Source organism: Salmo trutta, chromosome 21 (genome assembly GCF_901001165.1).
Source record: "Salmo trutta chromosome 21, fSalTru1.1, whole genome shotgun sequence".
NCBI lineage: Eukaryota > Metazoa > Chordata > Actinopteri > Salmoniformes > Salmonidae > Salmo > Salmo trutta.
Window position 1 is genome coordinate 38,848,404 of NC_042977.1, and position 19,730 is coordinate 38,868,133.

The following is a 19,730-nucleotide window of genomic DNA, read 5'->3' on the forward strand; positions in this document are numbered from 1 at the left end:
GAAGCCCTTGTCTACTCTATTGAACTGCTGTGTCGAAGCCGTTGTCTTCTGTGTCGAAGCCGTTGTCTTCTGTGTCAAAGATTTTGTCTTCTGTGTCGAAGACTTTGTCTTCTGTGTTCAGCTGTGTCATGTTTGTTTTTATTTTGAGGCCTTCTCTTTTAATTTAGTTTTCCTTTTTTTATTTGTATTTACTTTTTCTTCTATCCTTTTGTTTTGGTTTTTCACCCTCTTTCCGCCACTGTCTCTTTGCTCTCCCTTTCTATTTCTTCACCGCGTTCCATACTCCCCCGGCCTTGCACACTTCCTTATCCTGACCCTCATCCAATCAGAGCCCTCGGCTGCTCCCCTGGGCGTGTCCTGTGACAGCCCCAGCTCCACCTCCCTGAGGGTAAGTTGGACACCGCCGCCCACTGAGACCCAAAATGGCACACTGACTGCTTATGTGCTGCGCTACCAGCAAGTGGTGTCTGGGGCCGAAGTCAAAGGTCAGGGTCCAGAGGTGAAGGGGCCTCTCATCCCCCCAGAGCAGGGGCAGGCGGTGGTGGAGGGGCTGGAAAAGTGGACCTGGTACCGCGTTAGCCTGGCAGCCTTCACTACCGAGGGGTCTGGACCAGAGAGTCCAGCGCTGCTCTGCCGCACAGACCACGATGGTGAGTGAGTGTGTGTTCGTGTCAGAGAGATATCAAACAAGTTTGAGACGAGAATGTTTGAAGCAGGGTAGATGGATGGCTGAAGTTCTAGATTAGCTGATCGATGCGTTGATTGAGAAATTAGAAGTATGTGTGTGTTCCTTAGTCCCAGGTGCGGCCCCTCGGCAGGTGGAGGTCCGGCCCTTCAACTCCACTGCTCTTAGGGTCACCTGGCGATCTGTGTTGCCAAGGCAACGCCAAGGTCAGATCCGTGGTTACCAGGTGCACTATGCTCGTGTGGAGAGTGGCTCATCACGCAGCCTTCCTCGAATCAAAGACCTGCTATTGGACGACAGCCAGGTGAGGTCATCGCCTTCTTATTTTTCTTATTTTCCGTTAAAAAAATTCATTTGAATATCTTCTCAACAGTCACGTACATATGTACTTTCAAAGATGACATATATTTGCCAGCTATCACACCTCTGCAGGTCATTGTTCAGTTAAAGTGAAGCAAATAATTTATCTCACTGAGTCTGCAGTACACATCACCTCCCACCAATGTTCCCTCTAAGCTGCGGGCATGTGCAGCACGCAGCGCCCCCGGGACTGCCGGAGCAGAAGATATATCAGCATGTGCAGAGAAGCACGAGATTGAACTTCACTCAACTTTCTAGAGTTTTCCCCGTTAGTTAACACTATCAACGTTTCCCTTTACTGTGGGAATTGTGATCGAATCAACGCAATATTAGCCACTTTCAATGCAACATACCGAAACAAAACAAACTATGCAAGATTTAGTATGCTAAATTAACTATGCAAGAGATTTTATTGTAGGCAGAGCGCATCGGAGTGGGATTCTATTGCATTGACAGGCACGACTCAGGCCGGTGCACCATAACCAATCAGAGCTGCAGTAGGCCTATATGCAAATAGACCATTGCCATATATTGAATTGAACCATTACATTTGAACTGGACTGCTTTACAGCATGAGGGGTTGTGATTATTATGCGCTTGTTTTGAGATCAAAGTGAGAGCTACATGTAGCCATGTGTCCACATTTGTTCATATTATTTACTAGTTAGCGAGTTATTAGCCCAGTCATAGGTCATTTATAGTCTGAAATGTGGAAGTGATCGCTTCCTACAAGAGCACAAAACATGAACATTTCTAGACATCTTTGAAAAGCGAGTCAGGTAAAAAGCTTTTTTCCTGTCTTAAAGGGGCCGTATTGTATTTTGAGACGGGCTTGAATAAGCTAAGAAGCCAATACTGTAGGCAGAGGGTAGCATCGTTTCATAGATTCTCTGTATTAATAATAATGCATTTTGTTTTGTAAAGTGGTTTCTTGGCCACTGTTAAAACAGTCAATAATAGCAGGTACAGCATCAGTGTTCACAGTAAACGCTCGCCGGAAGTTGCACAGAATTTTCACATTTGTGCTCAGCAGACCTGAAACTCAGTGGCAAAAAAAATGGAGGGAGCTTTGCCTCCCACTACGCTCCCATTTCCTCCTCCTTTATCTAATCTCTTCTCTCGACTCATTCACTCTCCTCCCTCTCTCTCTCCCCTCCGGGTCTAACCGTGGGATCAGTTTGTGGAGGATGACTCTACTGAATATGTGAGTATGGATCATTCTGTCAGTATTAAACTGAACCTACAGTGGTAGTGGTTATGCTGTACATTGCATAAGTAAGCTATGAACTCCTCATTAGGAGATGCCTTCTATCTGAGAGACAGTCAGTTTGTAACGTCTCTATGTAGAGTAATAGGACAGAGTGAGCTAATACTATGTAATGTGTTAGTAGAGAAATGGAGGGCTAGGGAGAGGGAAGAGGAGAGGGAGGTTTATGAGGCTTAGCTGAAAAAGTATCTTGTGTGTGTGACTCTGTAGGAGATGATAGTGGGGGGTCTGAAGCCTGAGATGTGGTACTCTGTGTCTGTGGCGGCTTACACCACTAAAGGGGATGGAACACACAGTAAAGCCAGGGTGGTGCAGACACCGGGGATTGGTGAGCATTGCACACACTCAAACAGAATAAGATCACTAACAAATGCACACACAATACACACACGATAGCATATTAGACATACAGTATATGAATGTTTCAAAGGCACAATGCAGAACTGACATGTCTGTGCCTCTCCCTCCTCTTGTCTGCAGTGCCTGGTGCCCCCTCCCTGTCGGTGCGCCCAGGGTCTGAGCCCTCCATGGTGGTGAGATGGGGGCCCCCTACTGAGGGGTCAGACTCAGGTCCAGGGGCCAAAGGGTCTGAAGTTCAGATCCAGGGTTTCCAGCTACAATTTGGGCTGAAGAATGCAACCCTGGACACTACGGTGGAGTTTTCGGCCAGGGAGCGAACGTACACACTCACAGACGTCATTCCAGGATTGACCTATGTCGTTACCCTTTCCGCCAAAAGCCGGTCAGGGTACGGAGACGAGGCACGGGAGGAACTCAAGATGCCTGAGTACCCACCCAGGGGCTACCCTCAAATCTCAGAATACATTAACGCCACCTGCTGTTCGCTCCAGTTCTCCTGGCTGCCCCCTGTGCCAAGCGAGCGAAATGGTGTGATCACCGAATACACAATAGCTTATCGGGAAGCAGGGGGTCTTAACCATCTGGGCATTGACCCTCTGGGACCCCCTCGCCAGATCACGCTCCCGGCCATTGTGTCCAGCTACACCATTCTGGGCCTGAACCACAACACAGGGTACGAGGTGCAGATGTGTGCCCACACCAGCGTAGGTCCCGGCCCCTTCAGTCCCCCGCTGCTGTATCGCACACTGGCCTTCGAGACAGGTAGGGCTGGCCTGGGGCCTGGGGCCTGGCACAGGGCTCCAGAGAAACCCCCCTATTCACTCTAAACACTGGTCTAGAGTCATATTTTTTTTATTTTAATCTGAACCTTGAATATCATAGTCCAAAATGCAAAGCTGACTCTGGGCCAGTTATAAGGGTCAACTTTCACCCACAGGGTGGTTGAAAACGAGTCCACTGGAAAAAACTGCAAATCCTAGTCTCTTCCTCCTCCCACACCTACTCCACACCTACTCCTCACCTCCAAGGAAAACTGACTGAATGCCACATGAATGTATAGAGAACACGCTCACACCCACAGGTAAAAGTCAGTAGAAAAGCCGGACTGGTTGTGAACTGTGAGGTAAGTGTTGAGTATGGGCTCCTTGGCTGACTGAACGAGGCTTTCGTTTAATACACATGGTTTGTTTCTAAAGGTAAGCTTTTACCTCCTTTTGGATTGACCTAACCTGTTCCAACCTTTGTTGACATGCTGTTAACATGTTTTGTAGCCCTCACACTCACCAGTAGGCACTTCACCACTAACCAAACACATTCTTCAGTTCTGTTGCTCTCCATCCACTCTTCACTCTGATCAATCAATCCACCCTCTTCACCTCCTCCTACTCTTCCTCTAAACCTTCATCTGCCGTTCCCACTACCACCATGTCTAAAGACCCGCACCTACCCTCCATCACCCACTAACAGATCTACAGGGTGGAAGCAGAGGAGTGGAGAGGTTGAATGGCACACTGCAATCTAAAGATGACCTTGCTTTGACTGTCTAACATCCTCTCATCCACTTCACAGCGACCTGGTAGCTCCTTGAGAAGAGAGTTGTTTGGCAGTTAAATATTCTGTGTGTTCTGTTCTGGAAATGTTCCGGAGCGAATTAGGCTAGAACGAGATAAAGTGGGATTACACAGATTATGTCATCATAAAGAGGATGATGAACAGGGCACAACTGTTCCTATCTCTTCAATTCTATTCACTCTTATTTGCTACTCAGTGCCCATATACGTACTTCCTGAAGAATCTTGAGATGTATGACATCACTGTATAATTCTTCTTAATCTTATTTTAGGAATTAGGATCCTTTGTTATTATAGAACCCACTAGAATGGGTTGGTAGCTTTTCCACAAAGGGTTAAGGACAGATGAGACATGTGAATGGGGTGGTCTATACCGCCACTGACCATGTGTCTGTTTTCCCGTCTTCCAATCAGATGTCCCGAGGAATTTCTCAGTGAACCTGGCGACCAAGACGAGCGTTCTCCTGACCTGGGAGTTCCCTGAGAGCCCCTACCCCTACCATTTCACTGTGAGCGCGTGTGTAAACAACTGTGTGTGTACATATGCATAAGTTTCAAGTTTTAATGTCAAGTGCACAAGTAAAGTGAAATGCCTTTCTTGCAAGCTCTAAACCCAACAATTCAATAATCAATGTGGTATTAAATATATCATGAGAATTAAAAAAACATACAATAAATAAATAAGAACATGAGAAGTAAGTAATTTATATACTGGTTAAGTTTCAATATCATATATACAATGTGCAGGGATACTGGCGTGATAGAGGTAGATACAGTGCCTTGCGAAAGTATTCGGCCCCCTTGAACTTTTCGACCTTTTGCCACATTTCAGGCTTCAAACATAAAGATATAAAACTGTCCTTTTTTGTGAAGAATCAACAACAAGTGGGACACAATTATGAAGTGGAACGAAATTTATTGGATATTTCAAACTTTTTTAACAAATAAAAAACTGAAAAATTGGCCGTGCAAAATTATTCAGCCCCTTTACTTTCAGTGCAGCAAACTCTCTCCAGAAGTTCAGTGAGGATCTCTGAATGATCCAATGTTGACCTAAATGACTAATGATGATAAATAGAATCCACCTGTGTGTAATCAAGTCTCCGTATAAATGCACCTGCTCTGTGATAGTCTCAGAGGTCCGTTTAAAGCGCAGAGAGCATCATGAAGAACAAGGAACACACCAGGCAGGTCCGAGATACTGTTGTGGAGAAGTTTAAAGCCGGATTTGGATACAAAAAGATTTCCCAAGCTTTAAACATCCCAAGGAGCACTGTGCAAGCGATAATATTGAAATGGAAGGAGTATCAGACCACTGCAAATCTACGAAGACCCAGCCGTCCCTCTAAACTTTCAGCTCATACAAGGAGAAGACTGATCAGAGATGCAGCCAAGAGGCCCATGATCACTCTGGATGAACTGCAGAGATCTACAGCTGAGGTGGGAGACTCTGTCCATAGGACAACAATCAGTCGTATACTGCACAAATCTGGCCTTTATGGAAGAGTGGCAAGAAGAAAGCCATTTCTTAAAGATATCCATAAAAAGTGTCGTTTAAAGTTTGCCACTAGCCACCTGGGAGACACGCCAAACATGTGGAAGAAGGTGCTCTGGTCAGATGAAACCAAAATCGAACTTTTTGGCAACAATGCAAAACGTTATGTTTGGCGTAAAAGCAACACAGCTCATCACCCTGAACACACCATCCCCACTGTCAAACATGGTGGTGGCAGCATCATGGTTTGGGCCTGCTTTTCTTCAGCAGGGGCAGGGAAGATGGTTAAAATTGATGGGAAGATGGATGGAGCCAAATACAGGACCATTCTGGAAGAAAACCTGATGGAGTCTGCAAAAGACCTGAGACTGGGACGGAGATCCAAAACATAAAGCAAAATCTACAATGGAATGGTTCACAAATAAACATATCCAGGTGTTAGAATGGCCAAGTCAAAGTCCAGACCTGAATCCAATCGAGAATCTGTGGAAAGAACTGAAAACTGCTGTTCACAAACGCTCTCCATCCAACCTCACTGAGCTCGAGCTGTTTTGCAAGGAGGAATGGGCAAAAATTTCAGTCTCTCATTTACATTTACATTACATTTAAGTCATTTAGCAGACGCTCTTATCCAGAGCGACTTACAAATTGGTGCATTCACCTTAAGATATCCAGTGGAACAACCACTTTACAATAGTGCATCTAAATCTTTTGGGGGGGGGGGGGTTAGAAGGATTACTTTATCCTATCCCAGGTATTCCTTAAAGAGGTGGGGTTTCAGGTGTCTCCGGAAGGTGGTGATTGACTCCGCTGTCCTGGCGTCATGAGGGAGCTTGTTCCACCATTGGGGTGCCAGAGCAGCGAACAGTTTTGACTGGACTGAGCGGGAACTGTGCTTCCTCAGAGGTAGGGAGGCGAGCAGGCCAGAGGTGGATGAACGCAGTGCCCTTGTTTGGGTGTAGGGCCTGATCAGAGCCTGAAGGTACGGAGGTGCCGTTCCCCTCACAGCTCCGTAGGCAAGCACCATGGACTTGTAGCGGATGCGAGCTTCAACTGGAAGCCAGTGGAGAGAGCGGAGGAGCGGGGTGACGTGAGACAACTTGGGAAGGTTAATGTGCAAAACTGATAGAGACATACCCCAAGCGACTTACAGCTGTAATCGCAGTAAAAGGTGGCGCTACAAAGTATTAACTTAAGGGGGCTGAATAATTTTGCACGCCCAATTTTTCTGTTTTTTATTTGTTAAAAAAGTTTGAAATATCCAATAAATTTCGTTACACTTCATGATTGTGTCCCACTTGTTGTTGATTCTCCACAAAAAATTACAGTTTTATATCTTTATGTTTGAAGCCTGAAATGTGGCAAAAGGTTGAAAAGTTCAAGGGGGCCGAATACTTTCGCAAGGCACTGTATGTATAAGGGTAAGGTGACAGGGATACTGGAGTGATGGAGGTAGATATGTATAGGGGTAAGGTGACTAGGCATCAGGATATATGATAAACAGAGTAGCAGCAGCGTATGGGTGTGTGTGTGTGTGTGTGTGTGTGTGTGTGTGTGTGTGTGTGTGTGTGTGTGTGTGTGTGTGTGTGTGTGTGTGTGTGTAGAGTCAGTATAAATGTATGTGCAAATTAAGTCAGTGTGTTGGAGTGTGTGTTGGAGTGCCAGTGTGCGTGAGTGTGTAGAGTCCTGTGAGTGTGCATAGAGACAAAAATACAAATTAAATACAAGGGTCAACTCAGACAATCTGTGTAGCCATTTTGTTAGATATTTAGCAGTCTTATGGCTTCGGGGCTGTTCAGGAGCCTGTTGCTGTCAGACTTGATGCACCGGTACTGTTTGCTGTGGCGGAAACAGTGACAACAGTCTATGGCTTGAAGGGATAGCGTCTTTAACGATTTTCCGGGCCTTCTTTCACACCGCCCTCTGTAGTGCCATGCGATAGAGGGCGGTGCTGTTGCCATACCAAGCAGTGATGCAGCCAGTCAAGATGCATTCAATGGTGCAGCAGTAGAACTTCGAGCATCTGGGGGCCCATGCCAAACCTTTTCAACCTCCTGAGGGGGAAGAGGGGCTGTTGTGCCTTATTCACGACTGTGTGTGTGGACCATTTTAAGACCTTAGTGATGTGGATACCGAGGAACTTGAAGCTCTCGACCTGCTCCGAGATCAGCGAGATCACCCAGTCCTCTGGGTTGGTGGAGGCACTCATGCACGGCACGGTGTTGTTATTATCGAAGTGTGCATAAAATGCATTGAGTTCGTCCGGTAGATAGGCATTGTTGGATAGATCACGGCTGGGTCTTCCTTTGTAATCCGTAATGGACTGTAGCCCCTGCCACGTGGTGGGCATCGGAGCCTGTGTAATAGGATTCCACCTTATTCCTATATTGTCCTTTTGCACGTTTGATGACTCTGCGAAGGTCATGGCGGGACCTCTTGTACTTGTTCCTGTGCTCAGCCGTAGCCTCAGGGTTGTCTGCGAAAACCCTGTGTCCAGTAGCCCTGTCCTTTAGCTCAGCGCCAAACTCAGTGTTAATCCAGGGCTTTTGATTGGGGAAGCAGCGAGCCTTTACTGTGGGGACAACGTCGCCGATGCATTTCCTAATGTAGCCGGTGACTGAGGTGGTTAGTTCGTTGGATAGCCATTGGGTGTATCTTGTCTGAAAGCCATGTTTCGGAAAAGCAGAGAATATTCCAGTCAAGAGAGTCCTGTTGGTTGCAAATCCGTAATCGGAGGTCATCCATCTTATTATCAAGTGACTGTACATCTGTACATTAGCCAGTAGAATGGAGGGAAGAGGTGGTTGGTTTTCCCTTCGCCTTAATGTCGCCAGGCCTCCCCTCTCTTGCCTCTGTAACGCCGGATTTTCCTCTTGCATACCCCGAAAATTGGGTCAGAATTACAGAAAGAGCCCAGGGCAGATGAGTCAAAGTTGTAGTAGAAGCTGGAATTGGGGTAAGTAACTACAGATCTGATGTTCAAGAGTTCTTGTTGGTTGTAAGAAATAATAGAAATAAACAGCTAAAGAATCACAAAATGGCAAAGTTGGGTTGGAGTTCGCAAAATGGCGACCATTAAGGATGGCGCCATCTTATTATGTGTGTGTATATGTGTGATCTTAGCTGTCAGAAATACCCTCCCCTATCCTATTCCTCCCAGGTGGAGTATAACCGCTTGAAGATGGAGGTGGATGCCAAGCTGAGGAAAGCAGTGATCCCCAACTTGCAGCCAGATACCGACTATGACTTCAAGATCACCTCGTCTGAGGGCAACATGGGCGGGCTGAGGCACCGCATCCACGCCAAGACCTCTCCACCAATTGCCATCCGCCGTCCAGAGATTGACCACACCCGTGACACGGAGACCACCATCACCATAATCCTGCCCTCGCTAGAGAACCGCATCCCTGTCAAGTAAGGGCTAGCCACAGGGTTGCTTTCTGCCGATTTTGATGGGCACACGGTTGCCTTCCAACAATATGATTTGTTTGGAAAATTCCAGAAAATTATGTCATGGCTTTAGAAGCTTCTGATAGGCTAATTGACATCATCTGAGTCAATTGGAGGTTTACCTGCGGATGTATTTCAAGGCCTACCTTCAAACTCAGTGCCTCTTTGCTTGACAATATGGGAAAATCTAAATAAATCAGCCCAAAATTGTAGAAGTATAAACACCATGGGACAACAAAGCCATCATACCGTTCAGGAAAGAGACTCGTTCTGTCTCCTAGAGATGAACGTACTTTGGTGCCAAAAGTGCAAATCAATCCCAGAACAACAGCAAAAGACCTTGTGAAGATGCTGGAGGAAACAGGTACAAAACTATCTATATCCACAGTAAAACGAGTCCTATATCGACATAACCTGAAAGGCCGCTCAGCAAGGAAGAAGCCACTGCTCCAAACCCGCCATAAAAAAGCCAGACTACGGTTTGCAACTGTACATGGGGACAAAGATCGTACTTTTTGGAGAAACGTCCTCTGGTCTGATGAAACAAAAATATAACTGTTTAGCCATAATGACCACCGTTATGTTTGGAGGAAAAAGGGGGAGGTTTGCAAGCCGAAGTACACCATCCCAACCGTGAAGCATGGGGGTGGCAGCATCATGTTGTGGGGGTGCTTTGCTGCAGGAGGGACTGGTGCACTTCACAAAATAGATGGCTGAGGAAAGAAGAAAAATTATGTGGATATATTGAAGCAACATCTCAAGACATCAGTCAGAAAGTTAAACCTTGGTCGCAAATGGTTCTTCAAAATGGACAATGACCGCAAGCATACTTACAAAGGTGTGGCAAAATGGCTTAAGGACAACAACGTCAAGGTATTGGAGTGACCATCACAAAGCCCTGACCTCAATCCCATAGAAAATTTGTGGGCAGAACTGAAAAAGCGTGTGCGAGCAAGGAGGCCTACAAACCTGACTCAGTTACACCAGCTCTGTCAGGAGGAATGGGCCAAAAATTCACCCAACTTATTGTGGGAAGCTTGTGGAAGGCTACCTGAAACATATGACCCAAGTTAAACAATTTTAAAGGCAATGCTACCAAATACTAATTGAGTGTATGTAAACTTCTGACCCACTGGGAATGTGATGAAAGAAATAAAAGCTGAAATAAATCATTCTCTCTACTATTATTCTGACATTTCACATTCTTAAAATAAAGTGGTGATCCTAACTGACCTAAGACAGGGAATTTTTGTTTGGATTAAATGTCAGGAATTGTGAAACTGAGTTTAAATGTATTTTAAGGTGTACTTCCGACTTCAGCTAGTAAACTGCCACAGAAAAGTTGTAATGAAATTCCCTGACAATGTGGTTGTTCCTCTGTCCTGTAGGAACCTGTATGTGGTGGTAGTTCCTCTGAAGAGGGCAAGGGGGGTCATTAGACACCTCAAGAGCCCAGACGAGATGGACTTGGAGGAGGTGAGAGCTCTCTGAGAACCTTTGCTCTTTTAGATTTTACCATGTGGTTTCTTCATGTTTACATAAACAAATGCATCAGTAACATCACCTCGCTCCCTCTCTCTCTCGCTCCCTCTCTCTCTCGCTCCCTCTCTCTCTCGCTCCCTCTCTCTCTCGCTCCCTCTCTCTCTCGCTCCCTCTCTCTCTCGCTCTCTCTCTCTCACTCCCTCTCTCTCTCACTCCCTGCCTCCCTCTCTCTCTCTCACTCCCTCTCTCTCTCACTCCCTGCCTCCCTCTCTCTCTCTCACTCCCTCCCTCGCTCTCCTTCTCTCTCTGTCTCTCTCTGTCTCCCAGTTGTTGAAGGACAGCAGTCAGAGACAGAGGGAATCTAGACAGCAGAAACAGGTAGACCTGCGCAGAGCCTACATCTCAGCCCTCTTCACCCCTGCTACTCTGCCAGCCTTCTTCACTCTGGGGGACCAGCTGGACTACGGAGGCTTTGAGAACCGCGCTCTAGAACCGGGACAGGAGTATGTGTTCTTCATCCTGGCGGAACTCAATGGCACCACAGTGGTACGGGCCAATCCAATTATGTTTGTTTTTGTGTGATTGTGTATACACTCTTAGAAAAAAAGGTGCTATCTAGAACCTAAAAGGGTTCTTCGGCTGTCCCCGCAAGAGAACCCTTTGAAGAACCCTTTTTGGTACCAGGTAGAACCCTATTTTGTTCCATGTAGAACCCTTGGGGACAGCCGAAGAAACCCTTTTGGAACCCTTTTTTCTAAGAGTGTATGCATTGTAGGACAGTGTGCATCCCTCTCACGTAGTCTTCTCTGTCATTCTCAAGAGACGTTGCAATACTTCTAAGACAATTAAATTCATGAAAATTAGGTTACATTTCCCCTGGCTACCCCTTACTGTGATATGTATTCCTCACTCACTGTGCTCTTTGTTTGTGTATTGTAGAAGATGTACGCGGACAGTCCGTACACAGAGCCAGTGATCGCTCCGGACTCAGACCCCCAGCCCCTGGACGCGGGGGATGGTCTGATCTGGGTGGTGGGACCCGTCCTGGCCGTGGTCTTCATCATCTGCATCGTCATCGCCATCCTGCTCTACAAGAAGTGAGTGAAACCCGCAGAGGGAGCACTGAACTTACAGCGATTTTATAGCTAACATGTATAACTACAGTATCTATCCATAACTAGCTAACACGCTATAACCTGCTTTTATGCTAATTATATAAATAGCTAACATGCTATAAGTAGCTAACACTTTATAACCAGCTTACATGCTAATAACAATGTTATAAGTAGCTAACATGCTAACACTCTATAACCAGCTTACATGCTAATGTTATAAATAGCTAACATGCTATAAGTAACTAACATGCTAACACTCTATAACCACCTCCATGCTAATAACTAGCTAACATACTGCTATAACTAACTAACATGCTAAGCACATACGGTGCTAGCCCACTATAACCATTGAAGTGTAGCTACCTCAGCTTACACAGTATACTGGCATAACAGGCAAAGATACAATAACCAGCATTGTAAGGAATGACTGCTAGCCTGACCCTGCTGAAAAGAAGTGTCATCCACAGAAAGTGGATTTTGAATATAAATGTATCATATAGATTTTTCTCTCTCCCTCTGTTCCTCTCCTCCTTTCATTATTCATTCCCTTGCTCGCTCCTGTTTCGGAAGCAACAAGCCAGACAGGTGAGTGTCGGCCATACTAAATAGTTGTCTTGATCTCAAAGGACAGATGATGCAGGGCAAAATCTAATGCTTAAATTGCAGTGTAGCAATTTATAGCAGTATAATATATGTTTAACTTGTGTTCATTAAGAAAATAGATTGTGATGAATACTGTTAGACAGTCATGAACTCTACTCTCTCTGGTGTGTCTCTTGTCTGGTGTGTCCCGTTGTTTCCGTCTCCCTGGTCCCTGAGCAGTAAGAGGAAGGACTCCGAGCCAGGCACCAAGAGCCTTCTGTGTAATGCTGAGATGATGGCCCATCACCCCACAGACCCCGTCGAGATGAGACGCATCAACTTCCAGACCCCTGGTATGTATTGTGCATACACACACACACACACACACACACACACACACACACACACACACACACACACACACACACACATTCTTCGATAACACATTCTTTATTGAAAAAAGACGGAAAAGTTTCTGAATTTATATGGTGGGAAAAACACTTTTTACATCAGCAGTTGTCACAAAGTGCTTATACAGAAACCCCTCCTAAGACCCCAAAGAGCAAGCAATGCAGAAGAACAGTGGCTTGGAAAAAGTCCCTAGAAAGGCAGGAACCTAGGAAGAAACCTAGAGAGGAACCTGGTTTTGAGGGGGGGCCAGTCCTCTTCTGGCTGTGCCGGGTGGAGATTATAAGGGTACATGGCCATTAAAACCAGCCGGGTCAAATAATAATCACAGCATTCAGAGGTTGAGACAAAATGTACGAGAGGGAGAATAGCCCACAAAGATGTCCCCCACCACACGAGCCTGAGGGGGGCGCAAAACCGAAAAGGAAGATCACATCAGTGAAAAAATCCTGGCATTACGTGAGCCACCCCTCTTAAGGAGGTAATGGGAGAGCGTGAGCAACCCAGTGACTCAGCCCCTGTAATAGGGTCAGAGGCAGAGAATCCCAGTAGAGAGAGGAGCAGGACAGGCAGAGACAGCAAGGGTGGTTCGTCACTCCAGTGCCTTGCCGTTCACCTTCACACCCCTGGGCCAGACTACATTCAATCATAGGACCTACTGAAGACATCAAATTTTAGTAGTCACATACACATATTTAGCAGATATTATTGCAGGTGTAGTGAAATGCTTGTGTTACTAGCTCCAACAGTGCAGTAGTATCTAACAATTCACAACAATACACACAAACCTAAAATTAAAATAATGGAATTAAGAAATATATAAATATTAGGACAAACAATGTCGGAGTGGCATTGACTAAAATACAGTAGAATAGAATACAGTATATACATATGAAATGAGTAAAGCAGTATGTAAACATTATTAAAGTGACTAGTGTTCCACGATTAAAGTGACCAGTGATTCCAAGTCTATGTACATAGGGCAGCAGTCTCTAAGGTGCAGGGTTGCTTAACCGGGTGGAAGCCGGTTGGACGCTTGCGTCCCACCTAGTCAACAGCCAGTGGAATCGCGTGGCGCGAAATACAAATACCTCAAAAATGCTATAACTTCAATTTGTCAAACATATGACTATTTTACACCATTTTAAAGACAAGACTCTCGTTAATCTAACCACATTGTCCGATTTCAAAAAGGCTTTACAGCGAAAGCAAAACATTAGATTATGTCAGGAGAGTACCCTGCCAAAAATAATCACACAGCCATTTTCAAAGCAAGCATTTATGTCACAAAAACCAAAACCACAGCTAAATTCAGCACTAACCTTTGATGATATTCATCAGATGACACTCCTAGGACATTATGTTATACAATACATGCATGTTTTGTTCAATCAAGTTCATATTTATATCAAAAACCAGCTTTTTACATTAGCATGTGATGTTCAGAACATGCATACCCACCACAAACTTCCGGTGAATTTACTAAATAACTCGACCATGCCTCACACAGGAAGCGGCGCAGGTCCTAATCCAGGCACTTGTCATCTCCCGTCTGGATTACTGCAACTCGCTGTTGGCTGGGCTCCCTGCCTGTGCCATTAAACCCCTACAACTCATCCAGAACGCCGCAGCCCGTCTGGTGTTCAACCTTCCCAAGTTCTCTCACATCACCCCGCTCCTCCGCTCTCTCCACTGGCTTCCAGTTGAAGCTCACATCCGCTACAAGTCCATGGTGCTTGCCTACGGAGCTGTGAGGGGAACGGCACCTCCGTATCTTCAGGCTCTGATCAGGCCCTACACCCAAACAAGGGCACTGCGTTCATCCACCTCTGGCCTGCTCGCCTCCCTACCTCTGAGGAAGCACAGTTCCCGCTCAGCCCAGTCAAAACTGTTCGCTGCTCTGGCACCCCAATGGTGGAACATGCTCCCTCACGACGCCAGGACAGCGGAGTCAATGACCACCTTCCGGAGACACCTGAAACCCCACCTCTTTAAGGAATACCTAGGATAGGATAAAGTAATCCTTCTAACCCCCCCCCCCCCTTAAAATATTTAGATGCACTATTGTAAAGTGGTTGTTCCACTGGATATCATAAGGTGAATGCACCAATTTGTAAGTCGCTCTGGATAAGAGCGTCTGCTAAATGACTTAAATGTAAATGTAAACTCACGATAAACGTTCACAAAAGACATAACAATTATTTTAAGAATTATAGATGCAGAACTCCTTTATGCAATCGCGGTGTCAGATTTTAAAATAGCTTTTCGGCGAAAGCACATTTGGCAATATTCTGAGTACATAGCCCGGCCATCACAGCTAGCTAATTTGACACCCACCAAGTTTGGGACAACCTAAACTCAGAATTACTATTAGAAAAATTGGATTACCTTTGCTGTTCTTTGTCAGAATGACCTCCCAGGACTTCTACTTCAACAACAAATGTTGTTTTGGTTCCAAATAATCCATAGTTATATTCAAATAGCTCCGTTTTGTTCGTGCGTTCAGGTCACTATCCGAAGGGTGACGTGCGAGCGCATTTCGTGACAAAACATTTCAAAATATTCCATTACCGTACTTCGAAGCATGTTAAAATCAATTTTTATGCTATTTTTATAGTAAAATAGCGATAATATTCCAACTGGGCGACGTTGCATTCATTCAAAGGCTGAAAGAAAAAAATGGAGAATTCTCATGAACGCGCATCTCCAGTGTCACTGTTCCCAGGCTGACCACTCACAAATTCTCCTGCTGTTCTTCGCCCAGAGACAGCAGACACCCCATTACACTTTCTGGCGTCTTCTGAGAGCCAATGGAAGCCTTAGAAAATGTCATGTTACAGCAGAGATGCTGTATTTTCGATAGAAATGCAACAGAAGGACAACAAATTGTCAGACAGGGCACTTCCTGTATGGAATCTTCTCAGGTTTTGGCCTGCCATATGAGTTCTGTTATACTCACAGACACCATTCAAACAGTTTTAGAAACTTTAGAGTGTTTTCTATCCAAATCGACTAATTATATGCATATTCTCGTTTCTGGGCAAGAGTAGTAACCAGTTTAAATCAGGTACGTTTTTTATCCGGCCGTGCAAATACTGCCCCCTAGCCCCAACAGGTTAACAGTCTGATGGCCTTGAGATAGAAGCTGGTGGTATATTGGCTATACATTTTTCAGTTTCTCGGTCCCAGCTTGGATGCACCTGTACTGACCTCGCCTTCTGGGTGACAGCAGGGTGAACAGGCAGTGGCTCGGGTGGTTGTCCTTGATGATCTTTTTGGCCTTCCTGTGACATCGGGTGCTGTAGGTGTCATGGAGGGCAGGTAGATTGCCCCCGGTGATGCGTTGTGCAGACCACCCTATGGAGAACCTTGCCATTGAGGTCGGTGCAGTTGCCAGGCTATGATACTGGCCAACAAGATGCTCTCGATTGTACATCTGTAAAAGTTTGTCAGGGTTTTGGGTGACCAGACAAATTTCTTCAGCCTCCTGAGGTTAAAGAGGCGCTGTTGCTCCATCTTCACCACACTGTCTGTGTGGGTGGACCATTTCAGTTTGTCTGTGATGTGTACGCCCATGAACTTAAAACTTTCCACCTTATCCACTGCTGTCCCGTTGATGTGGCTAGGGGGGTGCTCACTCTGCTGTTTCCTGAAGTCCACGATCGTCTCCTTTGTTTTGTTGACATTGAGTGAGAGGTTGTTTTCCTTACACCACACTCCAAGTGCCGGGGAGTACAGGGAGTACAGGAGAGGGCTGAGCACGCACCCTTGTGGGGCCCCAGTGTTGAGGGTCAACGAAGTGGAAATGTTGTTTCCTACCTTCACCACCCAGGGGCGGCCCGTCAGAAAGTCCAGTGTAGCAGTAAGACGTCTTTTGTCCTCGTCTTGTCGTGGCCCGTGTATACTTACTTCAAAATACTCTCCTGCAACCCGCCTCACCCAATGTGGTGTGGACCTGCTTTTTCTCTAAAGTATTTTTCTCTACCTCTAACTAGAATCTCCAACATAAGCTAGCCAGCTAACGGTCATCAGCTAACCTTTAGCTCGGAAAGCTCTCGCCACTTTGTACAACGCGAATCAACAGAGCATACCGGACCTATTTTTCTCTCCATATCCCCGGAATCCTACCACAAGCTCTGAACCTTCTCACCTACCGACCTTCGCAGCTAACATCCCCTGAATGTTAGCTGTCTAGAGCACAATGGACTGTTAGCTTACGAGGCCCATCGAATACATTCCGAAGCTACTAGCTAGCAGTCAGCTATCCTTTGCTAGCGGTCATCAGCTACCTTTTTCCCGGACAACTCTCGTCAGTCTGTACAGCGCGACTCAAACCAGAGCTAGTCGGACTTATTCTTCTCCATATCTCCGGATTCCTACCGCAAGCTCTGAACCTATTTTTATATATATATATATATATATATATATATTTTTTTTTTTTTCCCCCAGCTAGAATTATAGCAGCTAACGTCCCCTGAATGCACAGCCGCTAATCCACGGCCTGCTAGCTACCTAAACCACATTGGACTGCTGGCTGAAGAGGCCCTTCGGACATATTTCTTTAACTGCACAAGGAGGCCACAACAGACTTTCCTCCGTTGCGTCGCCCCTCTAAGGCCTTTGTTAGCCTGCTAGCCCGCCGCTAGCTGTCTGAAGCCACGCACTGGACTCTTATGATCACCCGGCTACGCATGCCTCTCCCTAACGTCACCATGCCTTGTCCATTGCTGTTTTGGTTTGTAACTATTGTTTTATTTCACTGTAGAGCCTCCAGCACTGCTCAAAACGCCTCGGCTAACAATTTAGTTCCACCTCCCACACACGCAGTGACATCACCTCGTTTAAATGCTATTTCTAGAGAAAATATCTCTTTCATTATCACTATATGCACAGGTTTACCCCCACTGTATTCACATCCTACTATACCTTTGTCTGTACATTATACCTTGAATATATTCTACCGTGCCCAGAAATCTGCTCCTTTTACTCTCAGTTCTAAACGTGCTAGACGTCCAGTTCTGTTAGCCTTTAGCCGTACCCTTATCCTACTCCTCCTCTGCTGATCTGGTGATGTAGAGGTTAATCCAGACCCTGCAGTGTCTAGCCCCACTCCCATCCCCCAGGCTCTCTCATTTGTTGACTTCTGCAACCGTAAAAGCCTTGGTTTCATGCATGTTAACATTAGAAGCCTCCTCCCTAAGTTTGTTTTATTCACTGCCCTAGCACACTCCACCAATCCGGATGTCCTAGCCGTGTCTGAATCCTGGCTTAGGAAGACCACCAAAAACCTTAACATTTCTATTCCTACCTATAACATTTTCTGACAAGATAGAACTGCCAAAGGGGGCGGTGTTGCAATCTACTGCAAAGATAACCTGCAGAGTTCTGTCTTACTATCCAGGTCTGTACCCAAACAATTCGAGCTCCTACTTCTAAAAATTAACCTTTCCAGAAACAAGTCTCTCACCGTTGCCACTTGCTATAGACCACCCTCTGCCCCCAGCTGTGCCCTCGACACCATATGTAATCCGATTGCCCCCCATCTATCTTCTGAGCTCGTGCTGCTAGGTGACCTAAACTGGGACATGCATAACACCCTGGCCATCCTACAATCTAGGCTTGATGCCCTCAACCTCACACAACTTATCAATGAACCTACCAGATATAACCCCAAATCCGTAAACAAGGGCACCCTCATAGATATCATCCTAACTAACTCGCCCTCCAAATACATATCTGCTGTTTTCAACCAAGATCTCAGCGATCACTGCCTCATTGCCTGCATCCGTAATGGGTCTGCGATCAAACGACCACCCCTCATCACTGTCAAACACTCCATAAAACACTTCTGCGAGCAGGCCTTTCTAATCGACCTGGCCGGGGTATCCTGCAATGACATTGACCTCATCCCGACAGTAGAGGATGCCTAGTTGTTCTATAAAAATGCCTTCCTCACCATCTTAAATAAGCATGCCCCATTCAAAAAATGTAGAACCAGGAATAGATATAGCCCTTGGTTCACTCCAGACCTGTCTGCCCTTGACCAGCACAAACATCCTGCGGTGTTCTGCATTAGCATCGAATAGCCCCCGTGATATGCAACTTTTCAGAAGTTAGGAACCAATATACACAGGCAGTCAGGAAAGCTAAGGCTAGCTTTTTTAAAACAGAAATGTGCATCCTGCAGTACAAACTCAAAGTTCTGGGACACTGTAAAGTCCATGGAGAATAAGAGCACCTCCTCCCAGCTACCCACTGCTCTGAGGCTAGGAAACACTGTTACAACCGATAAATCCACTATACTTGAGAATTTCAATGAGCATTTCTCTACGGCTGGCCATGCTTTCCACCTGGCTGTCCCCACCATTTCTCCTTCACCCATATCCAGATAGCTGATGGTCTGAAAGAGCTGCAAAATCTGGACCCCTACAAATCAGCCGGGCTAGACAATCTGGACCCTCTCTTTCTAAAATGATCTGCCGAAATTGAAATTGTTGCAACCCCTATTACTAGCCTGTTCAACCTCTCTTTCGTGTCGTCTGAGATTCCCAAAGATTGGAAAGCTGCTGCGGTCATCCCCCTCTTTAAAGGCGGAGACACTCTAGACCCAAACTGCTACAGACCTATATCTATCCTACCCTGCATCTCTAAGGTCTTCGAAAGCCAAGTTAACAAACAGATTACCGACCATTTTGAATCACACCGTACCTTCTCCGCTATGCAATCTGGTTTCAGAGCCGGTCATGGGTGCACCTCAGCCACGCTCAAGGTCCTAAACGATATCATAACCGCCATCGATAAGAGACATTACTGTGCAGCTGTATTCATCAACCTGGCCAAGGCTTTCGACTCTGTCAATCACCACATTCTTATTGGCAGACTCAACAGCCTTGGTTTCTCAAATGATTGCCTCGCCTGGTTCACCAACTACTTCTCTGATAGAGTTCAGTGTGTC

The 19,730-nt window shown here is 45.9% G+C and overlaps 1 protein-coding gene across 8 annotated transcripts in view; it reads left to right on the forward strand.

Annotated features, from left to right (window-relative positions):
- LOC115157389 (receptor-type tyrosine-protein phosphatase S) overlaps nucleotides 1–19,730 on the forward strand; it is a 122,704-nt gene that overhangs the window by 85,070 nt on the left and 17,904 nt on the right. For 3 of the 8 annotated variants that reach the window (XM_029705589.1, XM_029705588.1, XM_029705591.1), the window contains 7 exons: nucleotides 4,658–4,752; nucleotides 8,899–9,152; nucleotides 10,577–10,664; nucleotides 10,998–11,216; nucleotides 11,610–11,767; nucleotides 12,356–12,370; nucleotides 12,596–12,720. In XM_029705589.1, coding sequence (XP_029561449.1) covers nucleotides 4,658–4,752; nucleotides 8,899–9,152; nucleotides 10,577–10,664; nucleotides 10,998–11,216; nucleotides 11,610–11,767; nucleotides 12,356–12,370; nucleotides 12,596–12,720 — 954 coding nt within the window. Of the gene's footprint in view, nucleotides 1–329; nucleotides 651–795; nucleotides 990–2,222; nucleotides 2,250–2,522; nucleotides 2,641–2,792; nucleotides 3,435–4,657; nucleotides 4,753–8,898; nucleotides 9,153–10,576; nucleotides 10,665–10,997; nucleotides 11,217–11,609; nucleotides 11,768–12,355; nucleotides 12,371–12,595; nucleotides 12,721–19,730 lie in introns of all 8 variants that reach the window. The other 5 variants (XM_029705594.1, XM_029705590.1, XM_029705595.1 and 2 more) reach the window with 3 other exon arrangements.